The sequence below is a fragment of the Erinaceus europaeus genome, chromosome 16 (genome assembly GCF_950295315.1).
Source record: "Erinaceus europaeus chromosome 16, mEriEur2.1, whole genome shotgun sequence".
Taxonomy (NCBI): domain Eukaryota; kingdom Metazoa; phylum Chordata; class Mammalia; order Eulipotyphla; family Erinaceidae; genus Erinaceus; species Erinaceus europaeus.
In genome coordinates, this window is record NC_080177.1 from 23,688,104 (window position 1) to 23,709,482 (window position 21,379).

General features: G+C 43.5%; 1 protein-coding gene across 3 annotated transcripts in view; it reads left to right on the top strand.

Moving 5' to 3' along the window:
* Nucleotides 1-21,379, top strand: part of DCAF5 (DDB1 and CUL4 associated factor 5) — a 120,797-nt gene that overhangs the window by 90,935 nt on the left and 8,483 nt on the right. For all 3 annotated transcript variants that reach the window (XM_007535326.3, XM_016193536.2, XM_016193535.2), the window contains 2 exons: nucleotides 1,837-1,903; nucleotides 20,108-20,235. In XM_007535326.3, coding sequence (XP_007535388.1) covers nucleotides 1,837-1,903; nucleotides 20,108-20,235 — 195 coding nt within the window. The remainder of the gene's footprint in view (nucleotides 1-1,836; nucleotides 1,904-20,107; nucleotides 20,236-21,379) is intronic.

The following is a 21,379-nucleotide window of genomic DNA, read 5'->3' on the forward strand; positions in this document are numbered from 1 at the left end:
CCTTCAATGCAGTGGGGGCCGGGCTCAAACCCGGGTCACATACATCCAAAGCAGCTCACTGTCCAGGTAAGCCACTTTGCCAGCCCTCTGTTGGGTCTCTTGTATAAGTTCCAACCTTATCTACCAAGGCTCCACCCTCTTGGCCTAACCACTTGCCCAGAGTGTCAGCTCTTGTGTCACAGAGTGTCACACTGGTTGATAGGATATTGACATGTGAACTGTTGAAGGGGGACACAGACATTCAGATTATTGCAGGGAACAACCAGATGAGAAGACTGAACCTATTTTAAACCCACTGCTCTTTCTACTGTACCCTGGGCCAAATCACCTACAGTCAGTAAAAGACATATTCTCTTCCTCTTTAAACATGCCTTTTTTTTTTTTTTTTAGAATTTATTTATTTATTTATGAGAAAGATAGGAGGAGAGAGAAAGAACCAGACATCACTCTGGCACATGTGCTGCCAGGGATTGAACTCAGGACCTCATGCTTGAGAGTCTGATGCTTAACCACTGCACCACCTCCAGGACCACAAACATGCCTTTCTTTACCCCCTTTCTCCTGTTCCTGCAAGTGTTCAGAACACAAGAAGATTGACTTTTTTTTAAAGATTCATTTATTCATGAGAGCCAGAGCATCAGTATGCCAATTCTGTTCCAGGGTTTGAACTCAGGACCTCATCATTACAACTCTTACTTAGACATTTTGGGATTATTCATAGTGTTGTAAGACTGCAAGAGTGTACTTCACACCACACCCACCACCAAAGTTTTGTGCTCTGCCATCACTGGTTTTCATTTCTCTAATCATTAGGGATGTTGAGCATCTCTTCGTGTATTTATTGGCCATTGTATGCTTTCTTTGGAGAAATGTCTGTTCAAGTCTTTTTTTTTTTAAACCACAGCACCACTCATCTCTGGTTTATAGCACTGTCAGGAATTAAACCTGGGACCTCAAGTCTGTTTCCTAAACCATTATGCTTTTTCCCTGTTACCTTTTGTTCTTTTTTTGCTTAGATTGTTTGCTGTACTGCTGAGTTTTAGCTGAAGGATTTTCCCTTCCTTCTTTCCTGCCCTCCCTCCCTCCTGCGCTCCCTCCCTCCCTTCCATCCCTCCTTTCCCTTCCTTCCTCCCTTCCTTCCTTCCTCCCTTCCTTCCTTCCTTCCTTCCTTCCTTCCTTCCTTCCTTCCTTCCTTCCTTCTCCAAGGTTACTGCTGGGGCTCAGTGCCTGCACTGTGAATCCACTGCTCCTAGAGGCCATGTTTCCATTTTTTATTGGATAGAACAGAGAGAAATTGAGAGGGGAGGGGAAGCTAAAGAGGGAGACAGATAGAAACACCTACAGACATGTTTCACCGCTTGTGAAGCCACCCTCCTGCAGGTGGGGAGCCAGGGGCTCAAACCAGGACCTTTGCTCTGGTCCTTGCACTTTGTACTATGTGCACTTAACCTGGTGTGCCACCGCCTGGCTCTGCCAAAGGGTCTTTTAATTTGCAAATACTTACCCCCCCACACACACACCTTTCTTTTAATTTGCTTGGACAGAGAGAAATTGGAAGGGAAGGGGGAAGGAGAGAGGGAAAGAGAAAAAGAACACCTGTAGACCTGATTTACTGATTGTGAAGCTTCCCTTCTATGGATGGGAACCTTGTAGGCTTGAACCCGGGCCCTTGAGCACAATAATGCATGCTCTCAAACAGATGCACCACCCAGCCCCTATTTTTGCAAGTACTTTTAAAAGGGGTTAAAGATTTTGCTCTATAAATATAGATAGATGTGATTACTAATCAGTATATTATAGTATGTAAATCATGAACCTATGTTTTTGTCCCAACAGTATATCCTTTCAGGCTCTGATGACTTCAACCTATACATGTGGAGAATTCCTGCAGATCCAGAAGCTGGTGAGTGTTTATATCCTTAGTGGAAGCTTGCTGCTTATGTTGAATCTGTTGGCTTTTGTCTTCTGGTATCCTGAAAAGAGAGATCTGTTGCAGTAGAGGAAAATATTTCTTATTTAAAACAACATGTTTATTACAAAAGCAACCAAAGATATTTTAAAAATAAACTTAAGCAATCAAGCTTCACATGTTACTTACGTAGTATTATGATTTTCAGATTTTTTCCACCGGGGTACTTCCCTTTAGATTTCATAGATCTCCTGGATGTCTCTTGGCCTCTTTCCTATGTCACACACAGTGTGTTTTATTTTGCTTTTGTTTTGTTATTCATCTCAGTATATCTGTCTGTTACACTGCAGCTGCTAGGGCCTCGTCACTAAAAGGGAAACTTCCTTAGATAGATAGGTGTGCTCCCAGTGGTTTGCCTCACTGCAGACATCAAAGAATTGGTAGTATTTTTGTATGTGTTCAACATGTATTTGCTTTGTGTATAGGGCCAAGGAGAGGGAGGCAACAGCTTTCCAGATATTTGGGTGCATGCCATTTGAGCTTTCAAACAACATGGATCATTTTCATGTTTGAGGGTAGCACATGAGGTCAACATGCTCATTGGTTGTTCCCTAAGACTTACTTATTTATTGCAACAGAGAGAACTTGAGAGGGAAGTGGGAAAGAGAGAGAGAGAACCAGAGGCTTGAACCCAGGTCCTTGTGCATGGTAATGTGTATACTCACCAGGTGTGCCACCACCCAGTCCCAAAAGACACTTGTTTTTATTCTCAGGATAACTTGAACTAGGCGTCTATTTTTTAATATTTTATATATATTTATTTATTTATTTCATTTTGTTGCCCTTGTTTTTTATTATTGTTGTTGTTATTGCTGTTGTCATTGTTAGATAGGACAGAGAGAAATGGAGAGAGGAGGGGAAGACAGAGAGGGGGAGAGCAAGATAGACACCTGCAGACCTGCTTCACCACCTGTGAAGCGCCCCGCCGCCGCCGTCCCCCCCCCCCCCCCCGCAGGTGGGGAGCCAGTGGCTCGAACTGGGATCCTGATGCTGTTCCTTGCACTTTGTGCCACCTGTGCTTAACCCGCTACACTCGACTCCCTAATATTTTCATTTATTTATTATTGGATAGAGACAGATAGAAATTGAGAGGAGTTGGGGGGGGGAAGAGGAAGACAGACACCTGCAGCCCTACTTCACCACTTGTGAGGTTTTCCCCTTACAGGCAGGGACCAGAGGCTTGAACCTGGGACCTTGTCCACTGTAATGTGTGTGCTTAACCAGGTGAACCACCACCGGTCCCCAACTAGGCATCTTCTTTGAGTGATATGTAGCATCAAACTGGAAAATAACTACTTAGATAGTAACAGGACTATGCCAAGTGTATCACACAGATGTATCAAGTACTCAGAGTTTAGGGAAGTTGCTGGTTTGCTTGTTGATGAGTGAACAATATCATTACGAAACATCTGCCTTTCAAAACTTGTCAAGGCCCACTTTTGGTGTAACTGTCCTATTGCTGCTCTCTGGTTACTAAACAAGTTGCAAAAGCCCCACCCCCGATTTGGAAACCTTGAGCAAAACACCTTTGAAGCATAACCAGAGGGGATAGCAGCATCCTGTCTGAACAAAGCATGATAGTCTAGCACTAGAGTAGTAAGTCTCTCATCCCCATAGGTCCTAGATTGAGTGACTGAGAATGGATCTTTTTTTTTTATTATTAAAGTTTTTTTATTATTTATTTATTCCCTTTTGTTGCCTTTGTTGTTTTATTGTTGTAGTTATTGTTGTTGGATAGGAGAGAGAAATGGAGAGAGATGGGGAAGACAGAGAAGGGGAGAGAAAGACAGACACCTACAGACCTGCTTCACCGCTTGTGAAGCGACTCCCCTGCAGGTGGGGAGCCGGGGGCTCGAACCGGGATCCTTCAGCCGGTCCTTGTGGTTTGAAATGATCTTTTTGTTTGTTTATTGCCACTAAAGTTATTGCTGGAGCTTAGTGCCAGCACAAATCCACCGCTCCTAGAAACTCCACTTGTCTGCTTACCCTTCACCACATGCCCATTGAGACCTTGCCACTTGGGTACCTGCTCCCTGGCCCTACCCACCTGCTCCCAACACCTGCCTTCTGCTCTGTGCAAAGCTTTGTCTCTTATCCCTCACCTTCCGTCCCCACTTAACATGCCACACCAGGCTCCCATGTGCCGCAGCTATTAGGCTCCGTTGCCTTCGTAGACTCCATGGCCCCAGCCATGGTCCAGGTGCTCTACCGTATCCCACCTGCTCACCACCACCTGTCCCACAGTTACCCCTTCATATTTCCCAGCTATCCACTTCATGTGCTCCAGGTAACCCCATGTGTCTGTGATGACTGTTCTATTTCCTTCATGCCCCATGCCTCTCCACCTGCTCCAGTCATGGTCCCGGAGTTCTCATCCTGTGCTCTATCATGCCCTACCTGGCCCATCATACACACGTAGTTATTTATTTATTTTTAATTTTTAAATATTTATTTATTTTCCCTTTTGTTACCCTTGTTGTTTTTTATTGTTGTAGTTATTATTGCTGCTGCTATTGTCTTCATTGTTGGATAGGACAGAGAGAAATGGAGAGAGGACAGGAAGACAGAGAAAGGGAGAGAAAGATAGACACCTGCAGACCTGCTTTACCGCTTGTGAAGCGACTCCCCTGCAAGTGGGGAGCCGGGGGCTCAAACCAGGATCCTCAGACCGGCCCTTGCGCTTCGCACCATGTGCACTTAACCCACTGCGCTACCGCCCGACTCCCTTATTTATTTATTTTACTAGAGTTCTGTTCAGCTCTGGCATAACAGTGGTGCCAGAGACTAAACCTAGAAGCTCAGAGAGCGTCCTTTAGTCTTAGGGCTAAAACCCAACCCCATCTGTCCTTCCCCCCACCGCAAGCCCCCCCCCCGCACCCCCCCCCCCCCGTTATTTATCTCTTAGGTGGTACTTAGGCTCAAACCTAGGCCTTGTGCATGGCAAGGCATGCACCCTACCCAGTGAGCTGCTTCTCTCTTCTGCCTTTTTAAATTTTTATTTATTTATTTGTAGGATAGAGACATTGAGAAATCTATAGAGGGAAGGGGTATAGAAAGGGAAAGAAAGAGAAGACACCTGTAGCACTGTATCATTGTTTGTTTGTTAAGCTTCTCCCATGAAGGTTGGGTCTGACTTAAACCCAGGTCCGTGTGCATGGAATTGTGTGTTCTCTCTCTCTCTTTTTTATTTTTATTTATTTATTCCCTTTTTGTTGCCCTTGTTTTATTGTTGTAGTTATTATTGTTGTCTGTCTTCGTTGTTGGATAAGACAGAGAGAAATGGAGGGGGAGGGGAAGACAGAGGGGGAGAGAAAGACAGACACCTGCAGACCTGCTTCACCACCTATGAAGTGACTCCTCTGCAGGTGGGGAGCCAGGGGCTGGAACCGGGGTCCTTACACTGGTCCTTATTAAATAAATAAATATAATAATAATAATTTTTTAAAAGAATGTAGCTGGGGGGTGGGGGGCAGGTTGTGGCACACCTGGTTAATTGCACACATCACAGTGCACATGGACCCGGGTTCAAGCCCCTGGTCCCCACCTGCAGGAGGAAAGCTTTACGAGTGGTGAAGCAGGGCTGCAGGTGTCTCTCTGTCTCTCTCCCTATCTCCCCCTCCTCTCAATTTATCTGTCTGTCTCTAATAATAAATAAAAAAAAATTTTTTTAAAAAAAGAATGTAGCTAGAACTGGCCTAGAAAGGCTGAGTGAACTATCCTGCAAACTCCTGATGCTTAAAGTCAGACTCCTAACAGAGGAAGAGACCTGCAACAAATACCTACTGGGTCTTCACTTTGAGATATTTGCAACAAGAAATAAACTTATTTTGACTAAAGAAGAACCCAGTCCCAGGGCTGGGCAGTGGTGCAGCCAATTGAGTGCACCTCTTACCATGCACCAGGACCCTGGGTTCAAGTCCCTAGTCCCCACCTACATAAGGGGGGAAGCTTTACAAGTGGTGAAGCAAGGCTCCAAGTGTCTGTCTATTTTTATTTATTTAATTTTAAAAAAAATTTTATTTGTAAAAAGGAAACACTGACAAAACCATAGGATAAGAGGGGTACAATTCCACACAATTTCCACCATCAGAACTCTGTATCCCATCCCCTCCTCTGATAGTTTTCCTATTTTTTATCCCTCTGGGAGTATGGACCCAGGGTCATTATGGAGTGTAGAAGGTTGAAGGTCTGCCTTCTGTAATTGCTTCCCCACTGAACATGGGTGTTGACAGGTCGATCCATACTCCCAGCCTGTCTCTCTTTTCCTAGTGGGGTGGGGTTCTGGGGAATCGGAGATTCAGGACACATTGGTGGAGTCATCTGCCCAGGGAAGTCCAGTTGACATCATGGTAGCATCTGGAACCTGGTGGCTTAACATACAAAGCCAAACAAATTGTTGACTAATCATGAACCTAAAGGCTAGAATAGTGCAGATGAAGAGTTGGGGGCAGGGGTCTCTGTTTTTTCTTAAATAGCTAGTAGGCATATTTTAGTTATATTCCAAAGGGCCTGTGCCTATACTAGTTTTTTTGTTGTTTTCCTGAGCCTGACATCTGATATGCAGGTGGATCCTAATTATGGGGAGATGGTGTCATGGCTGGAAAAAGGACCAGAAAGCTGTATGTATTAGGGAAGAGAGTAGCTTCCAAATACAGGAAAGGTGTATAAATATTATTGACTGTAAAACCCATCGATTTGATCTGACCTGGGTCCCATATTCAGCTTAGGACCCTATGTGACCTCTGCATCCCTGTAGATCTGAGTTCACATTCTGTGGTCATTTGTAGGAACGTTCCAAGCTGCCCCAATTTCAGGACCCATCTTTCTCAGGTTGAACATAGAGTATGTCCAGCCTCCCTTCAGAGGATGGAACATTCTCTACCATTGTTGATCCAAGTTGAGGGCAAGGTCCTATGGGGGCCCACAAAGGGGTCTATTGTGTTGTTCCTGATATAGATGATTGGTAACAATTGAGAGAGGGATCTATCTGTTCAAGGTCTAGGCCTGTCATGTCTGTTTGGGAATCTCAGGACTCCCTGACCAGGGCCTCAGCTGGTGGGGTGGCCTGATAGTGACTAAAGAGTCATCGTCAAAGTATGCCAGTCTCTTGCCCTTATTTAGCTTTTGCAGTCCTTGCTTTGATACGGTTAGCTTTGGAGTGAGTGAGGGAAGTATAATAGGAAGTAGGTGAGAAGGGTATCTAAGTCTTTTTTTTTTTTGTATAAGTGATTTACTAGTGCTTGACAAGGTTGTGGGATAAGAGGGGTACAATTCCATGCAATTCCCACCACTAGAGTTCCACATCCCATTCCTTCCATTGGAAAGTTCCATGCTCTTTATCCCTCTAGTAGTATGAACTAAAGATCTTTATGGGGTGTGGGAGGTGGGAGGTCTGCCTTCTGGTTTCTGTAATTGCTTTGCTGCTGGACATGGGCATTGACAGGTCCCAGCCTGTTTCTGTCTTTCCCTAGGGGGATAGGGCTCTGGGGAGGTGGGATTCTGGCACTCATTGGTGAGGTCATCTGCTCTGGTAAGTCAGGTTGGTGTCATGGTAGCTTTTGCAGCTTAGTTTATGGTGATGAGTTGGATTGAACCTGGGACTTTAGAGCCTCTAGCATGAGAGTCTCTTTGCATAACCATTATACTATCCTTAATTTCTCTCTGTCCTATCAAATAAATAATCAAAGAAAAACATATATATATCTGAAAAGTCATCATGGGGTGGTGAAATCTCATGAAGCCTCAGTTCCACAAAAATAAAACAAACAAGGAATCATGAAATTTTAATAGTATAAACACTTAGCAACAGATGAATCAATGCATTCATACTGGGAGGTAACTCACTGGGTAGAAGTATTACCTAAACATGCCTTAGTGTCTAAGTTCAGTCCTTGCCACCTTATAGGGGAACCAAGGACCACCAGGGGAGCTCCATGAATGGGAAACAGTGTTGATGTCTCTCCACCCCCTCTTTTTTATTAATATTTATTTATGAGAAGATAGGAGGAGAGAGTGAAAGAACCCGGACATCACTCTGGTACATGTGCTGCCAGGGATGAACCCAGGACCTCATGCTTGAGAGTCCAGTGCTTTATGTATTGCACCATCTCCTGGACCACTCTCCACTCCCTCATTGTCTTTCAATAAAGAATAAACATTTGACTGGGAGACAGCTAGGTGATATTTCTTACGTGCATGGCCCTGGGTTCATTCCCCAGCAACACACTGAAAAGTAAATAAATACTAAGTGTTGACAGCTGCTATTATCCCATAAAGACTATTAGATGTTATGTACGTCCTGATGAAAGAACACAATACTACCTATGTCCTTGCAAAATAAAACAACTCTGAACCTGATCAGACCTGGGGATCCAGCTTTTGGTTTGCAGTAAATACACAAGAGTGTGCTATGTGTACTGACTGCACTGTGAGGACACAGTCCACAAAATGCAGACTGTCAGAATCTACAGAACAAATTACCTTTGTTCTCCAACAAGGCTGTCTAATGAAAAATAAGAAAGAAGGGCTGGGTGGTGGCACACCTGGTTGAGTGCACCTGTTACAATGTGCAAGGACTCAGGTTCGAGTCCCTGGTCCCCACCTGCAGAGAGAAAACTTTGTGAGTGGTGAAGCAGTGTTGCAGATGTCTTTCTGTTTCTCTCCCTGTCACCCTCTTCCCACTTGATTTCTGGCTTTCTCTATCCAATAAAATAAAGATAATTAAAAACAACAACAAAAAAGAAAGTCTTTAAAAAATAAGATAGGTAAGAGTAAACCTTTTGTTTAAGAAACTTAAAAGACGTTGAATAATTCATGACAAAAATTGGCAAAACTAAAGTTTTTAGGAAGATGCATTGGATAAGGATGATTATCTTTGAATGAAGTGAGGGTAATAAATAGCTACTTTGACAAGGTTGTAATTGGGGTAAGATACATCAAGATCTCAGGATGACCAGGAAAAGTCCATTTCTACACATGGCTGTTGATCATAAGGGTGTCCACCTTGTTTGCACTCACCGGTGACTCGGTGGGTTCCTGAAGTCATTCTAGTCCTGTCTTGTTGGGGTCCCAGGTCCTTTGGTATTCCTAGTTGACCTGGGAGAGGAGAGGAGAGAAGCACAGCTGCTGCTGCTCTGTAGCCCCGCCTCCGGAAGTCCCCAGGGTGTCCACCTTGTAAAGCTTCTTTAAACTATACCTTTTAAGCTGTCTTCTGTATTTCTCAATGAAAACAAAAGAAAAAGCACTAAATAATCTTGAGTCAAGGAATAAGTCACAATTGAAATGAAATTGTCTTTTTTTTATAATAACTACAACAATAAAAAAGGGCAACAAAAGGGAATAAATAAATTTTTTCTAATTTTTTTTTTAATTTTAGGTGTTTTATTTTAATAATACTGTCTATTAATAGATAACAGAGAGCTCAGAGCCCTGCTTAACTCTGGCTGATGATGGTGCTGGGGACTGAACCTGGGACCTCAGAGCCTCAGGCAGGAGTCTTCCTGCAGAATCATTGTGCTATTTCTCCAGACCTATTACCAGTACTACCACCACTACCACTACCACTACTTCTTCTTCTTTTTTTTTTTTCCTGAGCTCTGCCCCAGGGCCATGTACATGGCAAGGCATGAACCCTACTGGATAAGCCATCTCCTGGCCAAGGTATCCATTTCTCTTTTCTTTTTCTTTTTTTTTTTTTTAATTTAAGAAAAGATTAATTAACAAAACCATAGGGTAGGAGGGGTACAACTCCACACAATTCCCACCGCCCAATCTCCATATCCCACCCCCTCCCCAGTAGATTTCCCATTCTCTATCCCTCTGGGAGCATGGAAATTGTCTTAAGTGAATAAAAAAAAAGAGAGAGAAAAAGAAAAATATGTCATCACCTCAGAGACAGTCAAATAGTGCATGGGTATCTGGCCCATGGTCTACAACATTTTCTGCTCACCTGTCCACCCCCAGAATAATTTTTCCTTTCAGCTATAACATATATAGGACATACATATATTAGATGCCCACCTTCATAGGATACCTGTTGTCCCAGGGTAATAACAGTGATTAGATAGGTCTTCCTTAAGCTTACTCTGGAGTGATGGCCCCTATGGCCGTTCTTTCTCATCGTAATCTTTTATTCATTTGAAGGTAGCTTTCATGGCCCCATCTACATCTGCTTCAGATATCATACCCCAAGCTTATTCAGCACTTCCTTACAGGAATGGTGTCAGTTTCTCTGGTGTACTAATTTATCTCTAGATTTGTTATACCTCTCTTTACAGATTATCTGAATAAGTTTGACAACCATATCCTGATTGAACCAGAGAAAAATCTATGGTTTCTCTATATAAAGTGTTTGAGAAAGTGTTCTCAAGCTCACATCACCTTTTTTTTTTTTTGTGGGGAGGGGGGGTTCACAGCACCCATGGTGTGCTCACAGTTAGAACTGGCTAGAAGACCTGTCTTTCCCATGTAGACTGGTTGATCCGGGATCCATATCCTTTACTTTGTGCTTGGGTTTTTTGACTACAGGGATAGGGCCCTATGATTAGCATTCTTATGGGTTCCACTAACTGGTAGGTGAGAGGTTTATTTTCTCTGTATTACACTTCAATATTACATCACCAGTCTATCACAGCAAACCTGCCCCTTTGATCATCATCTTGCTGTGCATGTAACTAAAGCACCTTTTGGGATTATTTTTAGGAAATCACGGCTTACTTGGGAATTCTGCCTTCTTGCTCCTTACTATTCTGCCAGTCTACCCACATTCTTTTTTTTTCTTCTTCATTTTGTAAATATATTTTTCATTCATTTTACTATTTTTATTATTTATTTAAATAGTACTGGTACTACTTCTTAATCAAGTGTCATTACACAACTTATTAAAAAAAATAAGTGCCGGGAGTCAGGTGGTAGCGCAGCGGGTTAATAAGCGCACGTGGCGCAAAGCACAAGGACCCGCATAAGGATCCCAGTTTGAGCCCCCGGCTCCCCACCTGCAGGGGAGTCGCTTCACAAGCAGTAAAACAAGTCTGCAAGTGTCTATCTGTCTCTCCCCTTCTCTGTCTTCCCCTCTCTCCATTTCTCTCTGTCCTATCCAGCAACGACGACATTAATTACAACAATAAAACAACAAGGGCAACAAAAGGGAATAAATAAATAAATAAATATTTGTTTAAAAGTGCCTTTTTCTCCTGTAACATGGCCATAAATTTCTGAATTTTAAAATTTGGGCATTCTCTATTGATTTTCCAGTTTTGAAGCCAGTTTCCCAAAATAAGACTCATTGGTCTCTTATCTGGAGGGTGTTTGCCTGGCAGTTGAAGTCTAGGTCTGTGCCAAGTTAGGGGATAGAGCTATTATTTTGTTTGTTTCTGGAGCACCAGTCAGCAACGGTTTATGGTCATATTAGGGGATTGAACCTGGAACTCTTGAGTCTCTGGCATGAAGGTCTTTTTGCATCACCATTATGATATCTCCCCCCCACCTAAGCTGTGCTCTCACAAATGTATATGTGACATATTTTTGTTAAATCCCACCTCCAGCTGGTGTCCCCAGCCTAAACCTCTTTAGGTCAATTACAGTTTGGCAATCCCCCGTCCTCTGTGGGGACTGGCCGGGGAGTCTTGGGAGGAGTGAGATGGCTTGTGTAGGCTGTGAAGTCTTTATTATTTCTTTAATATTTTTTTATTATTATCTTTATTTATTTATTGGTTAGAGACCGGCAGAAATCAAGAGGGAAGGGGGTGATAGAAAGGGAGAGAGACAGATACCTGCAACACTGCTTCACTTGTGAAACTTTCTCCCTGCAGGTGGGGACCAGCAGCTTGAACCCAGGTCCTTGAGCATTGTAATATGTGTACTCAACCAGGTGGACCACCACTTGGGCCCTGTAATCTATGTATTTTAAATGTTGGCAATTAATTCATAGTTTTCAAAGGTGTTTGGCAAGGTTCAGCAATCCAGACAAAACATATTAGGGCTAGATACACCCCTTGGGGTCTAGCTTTGAATGCTTAAATGGCAAGAAGCCTGTCAAGAAATTCCTTCTCTAACCTGTTGCCTTTTTGACTTAAACAAATATGGAATAAAGTCGAATTCGCTCTCTATGCATGCCAGTTGACTGGTATCAAGCAGGCTGATGTGGGGCAGCTTGATTACTGTTAAATGCCTAGTGACATAATCCGGGCTTCACTCTAGGTGACACACAATCAAAATGTATTGAATACCTGCTGTGTGCTTCAGTGCATGCCAAGTGCTATGAGAGCCTAAGTGGAGAACAGCTCTGAGTGTGAGTCAAAAGCACAGGCGGCCTCACTCACCCCTCACTTTTCAGGACTGTCAATAACTGGAGTGACCTTTGAACGGGGTTTTTGTTTTGCCACCAGCCTTATTCCTAGTGCTCAGTACCTGCATGGCTCTACTGCTTCCAGAAGCCCCTTCTTTTTCATTCTTTTATAGGGTAAGAGACAAACAGATAAAGAGATACCACTGCACAGTCTCACCACTCACGAAGCCTGTCCCCTAAAGGCACTCCCATATGTGTGGTAACCAGGGGCTCAAACTGAGATTCCCCCACACATGGTAATGTATGCACCCTGCTGGGTGAACCACCTGCTGCCTCAAGATGAAATGTATTCGCTATAAACAGCAATGACTTAGTAAACTAGTTAGGTAGTTAGTATAGGGCTTACTAGAGGACAGAGGCGATCATCATTAGACAAAAGACCTATATTCACTATAAAGCATGCTAGCATGCTATCTGGCAAGGCCCGTCTTTTTTTTTTTTTTTTTTTTTTTAACCTCCAGGGTTATTGCTGGAGTTATTGCCTGCACTATGAATCCACTGCTCCTGGAGGCTTTTGTTTTTCCCTTTTGTTACCGTTGTTATTATTATTATCATTGTTGTTGTTGGATAGGATAGAGAGAAATGGAGAGAGGAGGAGAGAAAGACAGACACCTGCAGACTTGCTTCACCGCCTGTGAAATGACTTCCCTGCAGGTGGGGAGCCGGAGGCTCAAACCAGGATCTTTATGCCAGTTCTTGTGCTTTGCACCACCTGCATATAACCTGCTGCGCTACTGCCTGGCTGCCCCTAGCCTATCTTTTTAGTTGATATCAAACAGCTCATTTCTAGGAATCTTTTTAAAAGTTAGAAGAAAGGCAGCCCAGGAACTGGCACAGTGAATTAAGTGTTGAATTCATAGTCATCAGGTCCTGAGTTGGATCCCTGGCATCTCACATGCCAGAATGATGCTCTGGTTCTCTTTTTCATTCTCTCATTTATAAATAAATCCTTTAAAAAAAAATTAGAGGAAGGGAGTCGGGAGGTAGCGCAGTGGGTTAAGTGCACGTGGTGCAAAGTGCAAGGACCGGCGTAAGGATCCCGGTTCGAGTCCCCGGCTCCCCACCTGCAGGGGAGTTGCTTCACAGGCAGTGAAGCAGGTCTGCAGGTGTCTGTTTTTCTCTCCCCGTCTCTGTCTTCTCCTCCTCTCTCCATTTCTCTTTGTCCTACCCAACAACGACAACATCAATAACTACAACAATAAAATAACAAGGGCAACAAAAGGGAATAAATAAATGGTATAATAAAAAAAATAGAGGAAGTAATAGAACTGAGAATGATGCTGTAGCAAAGAAAAAAGCCTACTAGAATATCTCCAAAGTACATAGCAAGCAAGAGTATGTGTTTTTATATTAAAACTCGTAAGAAAAACCAGAAGTCATATGTGGAGTCAGTGTGGCATATCAGAAGCATTAGTCTTAAAAATAAGTTGGGGGGGGGGGCTCAGTTAAGTGCATATGGCACAAGACACAAGGACCTGAGTAAGGTTCCCGATTCTAGCCCCCAGCTCCCCACCTGCAGGTGGAGTTGCTTCACAAGCAGTGAAGCAGATCTGCAGGTATCTCTCTCTCTCTCTCTCTCTCTCTCTCTCCCCCCCCCCTTTCTACCAGCCCCTCCCCTCTTAATTTCTCTGTCATACCCAATTTAAAAAAAAAAATAGGGGCCAGGTCGTGGTGCACCTGGTTAAGCACTCACATTACAGTGCACAAGGACCCAGGTTCAAGCCCCTGGTCACCACCTGCATGGGGGAAGCTTCACAAGTGGTGAAGCAGGGCTGCATATATCCTGTCTCTATATCCTCCCCCTCTCTCAGTTTCTCTCTGTTTCTATCCAATAATAAATAAATTTAAATATTTTTAATGAAAAATGGCTATCAGAAGCAGTGAATTCATAATGCTGCCATAGACTATGACACTGAGCCCCAGTGATAACCCCTTGAAGGCAATAATAGTAATGATGATAATAATAATGTATATGCCTAGAGGTAGGGAGGTGACTTACTAGTGAAGTACCTACCTAACACGGGAGAGCAACAAAAACAGAACAAGTGAAACTTAGGTGGTACGGCAATGCTTTGTTTGTGACCTCCTCTCTATCTCATTCTCTAATTAAAAAAGAGAGAGAGAGAGAGAGAAAGGAAGGAAGGAAGGAAGGAAGGAAGGAAAGAAGGAAGGAAGGAAGGAAGGAAAGGAAAAATTGGTTCAAGGAAGTAACGTAGTCATGGTGCTCATGCACAAGACCCTGAGTTCGATTTCTGGCACTGCATTGAAAGGAAGGAAGGGAGGGAGGGAGGGAGGGAAAGGAAAAGAAAAGATTCAAGCTAAGTGAAGTGTTGCTGAAAGAAAGAAAAGAGTCAAGCTAAGTGGAGTGTTGCCACTAACTAGCTGTTTGAGTCATTCTAGATAGGTTATGTAACAGTCATCCTGATCCTCTGTTTCTTCTGTAAATGCCTCGCCTACCCCACCCCCATATCATGAGGTGATTTAACCGCCTGACTGGGACATCATGGGGATATTCATTGATTGTTATTCCCCACTAAGACGGCCTTCTTCTCCCTTTTAACTGTCCTCTGAGAATCTCTCTGAAGACCAAGACATTGTCCTCTGGTGCTTTCCTGAACAGTGGGTCGAGTTGTCTTTGCATAAAGGTTGCTCTCAGGAGGGAGGACGTTAGGGGCTGAGTGTTGGCACACCCGGTATGTCTCTCGGTCTCTATGGGGGAAGAGGGAGGAAGTTACATGACAAATTTTTCCTGAGTGGAGGGAGAAAACATACAAGTTCATTGCCAAGTCACCGCAGCAGTTGCACTGCCAGTAGGCTAATGAAGCGGGCTGAAAACATCTGTAAATACATCTTCTTTCTTTTTTTCTTTTAACAGAATAACTTTATTTTATTTTATTTTATTTTACATATTTGATAGAGACAGCCAGAAATTGAGAGGGAAGGGGATAATAGGGAGAGAGACACCTGCGACGCTGCTTTACCACTCACAAAGCTGTCCCTCTGCAGATGGGGATTAGGGACTCAAATCTTGTGCATTGAAACGTGCACTCAACCAGGTGTGCTACCACCCAGCCCTGTAAAAGCATTTTCATGGGCCTCCATATGTGTGTTTCCTCTGTCTCTCTTCCTTTTTTTTGTAGACATGCATTCAACTCCTAGTAGTTGGAAGAACTTTCTAAATGGTCACAGGTAGTTGCTTGCAAACACATGTGAAATACAGATGATGAAAGAACATGTGGCTGAGGGTGTAGCTCAGTGATGGAGCCCATGCTTTGCATGAATGAGGTCCTAGGTTCTGTCTCTGGCATCAAGAAATAAAAACCAAATGAAAAAAGACAGAAAGAAGGGCTGGATCCATAGCTCAGTGCCTTAGAAAACAGAGTTTGTGTAACTGAGGCTCGAGGTTCAGTCCCCAGCACTGCTGGGGTTTGAGTCGCTGGCACCAGATGGACAGTCATTTACAGGGAAGCTTCATGAGTGGTGGAGTGGTGCTGTGGTGTCTCTTCATCTCTGCCTCTCTCCCTCTTTGTCTCTGCCTGATATTGAAGGAGGTAGGGAATCTCCCAGGAATGGTGGTGCCACTCAGGCATCAAAGTTGTCCTCTGAAAATCACTTTGTCTAATGTTGTATCAGCAGCTGCATCCAGCCTGGTAACTCTCCCTTGCAAATCGTCTGCACTGCCATTGTGCTGTCTCCCTGGTCCAACCCTGATTATGTCAACAAATGGCAGTAATATTTCTTCCTGTACCTGCTTTCACCATCTGTTGCTTGGGTCTGTTGACTTCTTTTTCAAATGTCTTTGGTACCAGTTTGGGTGGGAAGAATGAAAACAGACCTTGTCTTAACATTACTGCCAGGAAGAGAAACCAAGGAAGTTGGGTGGCAGTGGCGCAGCGGGTTAAGTGCAGGAGGCGCAAAGAGCAGGGACTGGCATAAGGATCCCGGTTCGAGCCCCGGCTCCCCACCTGCAGGGGAGTCGCTTCACAGGCGGTGAAGCAGGTCTGCAGGTGTCTATCTTTCTCTCCCCCTCTGTCTTCCTCTCCTCTCTCCATTTCTCTCTGTCCTATACAACAACGACGACATCAATAACCACAACGATAACTACAATAATAAAACAAGGGAAACAACAGGGAAAATAAATAAGAAGAGAAACCAGATGAAGTCACAGTGTATGAAAAAGCAAAAGCAATAGAAACATTTTTCCACGACCTGGTGTGAATTTTCAAACACTGATACCCATCAGTTATTCTTTAGATTGGAAAGTTATTGCAATAGTACTCCAAGTAACCTTTGGTGGAAACACTGGTTTTACTGGCAAACTTTAGTTCTATGATAGCTGATTCTTAGAGACATGAGTTTGTTTTTTTTTCCTTCTTCTAGGAGAGAGTGAAGGAGCGGCCGTAGCACCAAAGCTTCCTTGAATGTAGTGGGGGCATGGCAAAGCCGGCACACTCTCCACGTGAGCATGGTGCAACCCAGAGATTTTTTTTTCTCTTTTAATATTTATTCATTCATTTATAAGAGAGGGAGAAGGAGCCGGGCAGTGGCACAACGGGTTAAGCGCACATGGTACAAAGTGCACGGACCAGCATCAGGATCCTGGTTCGAGCTCCCGGCTCCCCACCTGCAGGGTGATCGCTTCACAAACGGTGAAGCAGGTCTGCAGGTGTCTTATCTTCCTCTCTCCTTCTGTCTTCCCCATCTCTCTCCATTTCTTTCTGTCCTATCTAACGACAACGACAGCAATGACAACAACAATGATAAACAGCAACAAAAGGGAAAAATAAAAATAAATAAAAAGCTTTAAAAAAATAAGCAAAAAAAGGGAGTCCGGCGGTGGCGCAGCGGGTTAAGCGCACGTGGCGCAAATCGCCAGGACCTGCATAAGGATCCCAGTTCGAGCCCCCGGCTCCCCACCTGCAGGGGAGTCGCTTCACAAGCGGTGAAGCAAGTCTGCAGGTGTCTGTCTTACTCTCCTCCTCTCTGTCTTCCCCTCCTCTCTCCATTTCTCTCTGTCCTATCCAACAACAACGACATTAATAACCACAACAATGTTAAACAACAAGGGCAACAAAAAGGTAAATAAATAAATAAATAAATAAAAACTTAATAAAAAATAATAAGCAAAAAAAAAAAAACTTAAAAAAGAGAAATAGAGAGAGAAAGAACCAGAGTATCACTAGCAAATGGGATGCCAGGGATCAGACTGAGGATCTCTCACATGAGAGTTCAGCGCTTTATCTGCTCCACTAGTTCACACGCCCCTTCTATCTGTCTTCTTTTGGTGATAACTAAGCTGGACGTGCACTCTACTCACCACTGTCTAGTCAGCGAATGTTTGCTGAGCATCTGCTGTAGTTCAGGCATTACTCCAAGGCACTAGGTATATAATAGACCCAGCTATACATTTAATAGGATATTTAATGTTGGCACTGTGATGAATATGCTTTTCTTGGATGCAGTAGGATTAAACGAGGTTTGTAGTATGTTTTGTCCAAAGTCTCCTTAGTAGTAATCATTCCAGTAAGAGTGCAGGTAAAAGTAGGATGTTGGAGACAATTCAAAAGAGACCTGTGAGTAGAAATGCTACTGTTTGTTATTTTGTTTGTCTGTTTTTTTTTTTTTAAGATTTTATTTATTTATTTATTCATGAGAAAAATAGGAGGGGAGAGAGAAAGAACCAGACATCACTCTGGCACATGTGCTGCCAGGGATTGAACTCAAGACCTCATGCTTGAGAGTCCGATGCTTTATCCACTGTGCCACCTCCCGGACCACTTTTTTTTTTTCTTTCCTCCAGGGTTATTGCTGGGCTCGGTGCCTGCACCATGAATCCACCGCTCCTGGAGGCCATTTTTTCCCCCTTTTGTTGCCCTTGTTGTTGTAGCCTCGCTGTGGCTATCATTATTGCCATTGTTGATGTTGTTTGTTGTTGGATAGGACAGAGAGAAATGGAGAGAGGAGGGGAAGACAGAGTGGGGGAGAGAAAGATAGACACCTGCAGACCTGCTTCACCGCCTGTGAAGCGACCCCCCTGCAGGTGGGGAGCCGGGGGCTCGAACCAGGATCCTTACGCCCGTCCTTGCGCTTTGCGCCACCTGCGCTTAACCCACTGCGCCACCGCCCGACCCCCCACTTTTTTTTTTTTAACCGGAGCACTGCTCAGCTCTGGGTTAATGGTGGTGTGAGGGGTTTGAAGCTGGGACCCTGGAATCTCAGGTCAGAAAGACTTTTGTGAAACCATCACGCTGTCTCGTCACTCCCTGCTACTACCTGTTGAATTAATCCTACACCGAAAAGAAACAGACCCAATGGCAATCCCTGTAGTTGGTAAGATTCATGCTTGGAGATAACTATTTTAGCTTCCCCTAGATTCATTTTCCTTAACTCTCTAACTTACTTTGAATTCAAATAGGCTCAGATTCACCTTCCTCTTTCCCTCTTTATCTTAGAAACTCCGTGTTCTCAGACCGTAAGGTATATTTAGAATAAACATTGAAACAGGATGGAGTTGAGAGTAGAGCAATATTTATGTAGAGTTGAGACTCTGCCTGATGATACTTTGTGTCCTATGTGCCATCATAATTAGGAGTTTTGTCACTCAAATGAAAGAATGCAGATTTGTTTGTATCTGGAGGCCTCACATATTGCTGGTTGGCCAGAGGCACCGTATGTGCAGGCTGTGTGTACTGAGCTGTTGTCAATTACTCAGAAGTAGCCTTGTTCAGCCCTTGATGGTACCTGAGTTCTGTGTGGATGTGATAACTTTTGCTGGTGATACCCAACCTTTGAAATTGCCTCAAGTTCAGGGAAAAAAAAAATGACATCTTTACCTTTGTTTATATTCAAGACCTCTGGTGCTTAATCACTAAAGAAAGGCTTACAGGATGATACTTAAAATACAGATTTTTACTAGTAGCCTCTTGATTTTACTCCATTGTTTGCCAATGACTTATATGTATGTTTTGATTTGCGGTTTTCATAATGGAAATCAAGGGCAAATGAATCAGATGGTTTCTATGCCTTTAAATAATTACATGCTTTTAGTTCTGTGTGTCCCTGACACAGCTGCTTAACTGTTCCTAAGCAGTTCAGTCTCATTTTGCTCACAACTGCCCCTTTCTAAGGTAACACTGAATTATATCTTCAATATCAAAAATTTGAGAAACGTTTTGAGTGGTTGTGGCTTCATTGACAATGGAATTGCAGTGGGTGGGCGTGGGCAGTGCTTAAAGGCTAAATAAAGGCTCTTGGTTAAAGCACATATGCTGAAAGATATTTCATCTTTTTTTCCATAGCAACTTTATCTGTGAGATTAAGCAGTCTATTCGTGGTATAGTTCATTAAAAGGAGGGGGGCTGGGTGGTGGCACAATGGGTTAAGCACACATGGCACAAAGTGCCAAGGACCAGTGTAAGGCTCCCAGTTCGAGCCCCCAGATTCCCACCTGCAGAGGGGTTGCTTCACAGGAAGTAAAGCAAGTCTGCAAGTGTCTGTCTTTCTCTTCCCCTCTCTGTCTTCTCCTCCTCTCTCAATTTCTGTCCTAACCAACAACAATGACAGCAATAACAGGAACAATAATAATAACAACAACAATAAACAACAAGAGGGGAAAAAATATCCTCCAGGATCACTGGATTTATAGTGCAGGCAATGAATCCCAGCGATAACCCTGGAGGCAAAGAAAAGGGGGGGGGGCAGCTCTGGTTCACAATTGTATAGCTGCTATCTCTGGAGCCTATTTACTGTCACTCATTTCATTATTTGGCCTTTGTTTCCTTATGTCTTCCCAGGTGGCATTGGCAGGGTGGTCAATGGAGCCTTCATGGTGCTGAAAGGGCATCGGTCTATTGTCAACCAGGTCCGATTTAACCCTCATACCTACATGATCTGCTCTTCTGGTGTAGAAAAGATTATCAAGGTGAGGCACCTTCTCTTTCAGTTCTTATAGAGAAATTATTGGAATGCATCATCTCGTATCTAAGTATACTAAAGGTCTACCGACATTTATCAGTTCTGTTGATGTATTGCAAGATAATGATTTGATATATATTATCTTTATTTTGATAGAGACAAATCAAGAGAGAAGGGGGAGATAGAGAGACACCTGCAGCTTTGCTTCACCACTCACAAAGTTTTTCCCCTGCAGGTAAGGACCAGGGGCTCGAACCTGGGTCCTTGCACATTATAACATGTGCATTCAACCAGTTGCACCATCATGTGGCCCCTGTGATTTGATATTTAAAAGAGTGGTTGAAAACTCTCAGGACCATTTTTGAAAATAGTCACAAGGCTTTGAAACTATCTGAGTTGTACTTCTATGCCTCTCCATTGGCTCTTGAGTCTACTGGATATTGCTTTCCAAATTTCACCTAAAGGTCAAGAAGTCACTATTCCCTCAGTTACCCAGCATGCACTTCACCTTCATTACTTATTTGGCATGGATCGGAGTGACTGCCAGAACCATACCGTAGCTAAATTGTCTCAGGAAATATCAGAAGCCACTGTGTCTGCTTATGATTGAGACTAAACACTTGCATTGGTTATACATTAACTAATGAACATAGCCTAGTAAAAGTTTTTTTTTTTTTTGCCAAAGAATATTTTTACTTTTTAGATTTATTTACGTGTGTGAGAGAGAGAGAGAAAGATGGAGAGAGAAAAGAGGAAGAGAAAGAGAGAACCAGCAACATTTTAGTACATGTGGTGCTGGGGATAGAACTCAGGACCTCATGCTTGTGAGTACAACACTTTATCCACACTGCAATTCCTGGACCACCACAAAGACGATTTTCATAGCTTTCCTACTGAGAGATCTACCTGGAGCTGTCTCCCCAGCAGGGTAGCCCACTGCAGCACTCACATTCCAGTCACTCACCGTTCCTGTCCACATCTGGAAAAAATGAGGATTCGGGACAAAAGATGAATTGTTGGGGACCCTGTGATAGGCTGACATTTATTTAAGAGCAGCTATTACTACAAAAAAATTAAAACTTGAAGCCAGGAGGTGGCACACCATGTTGAGTATACATGTTACTGTGTATGAGGACAGGGTTTCTAGCCCC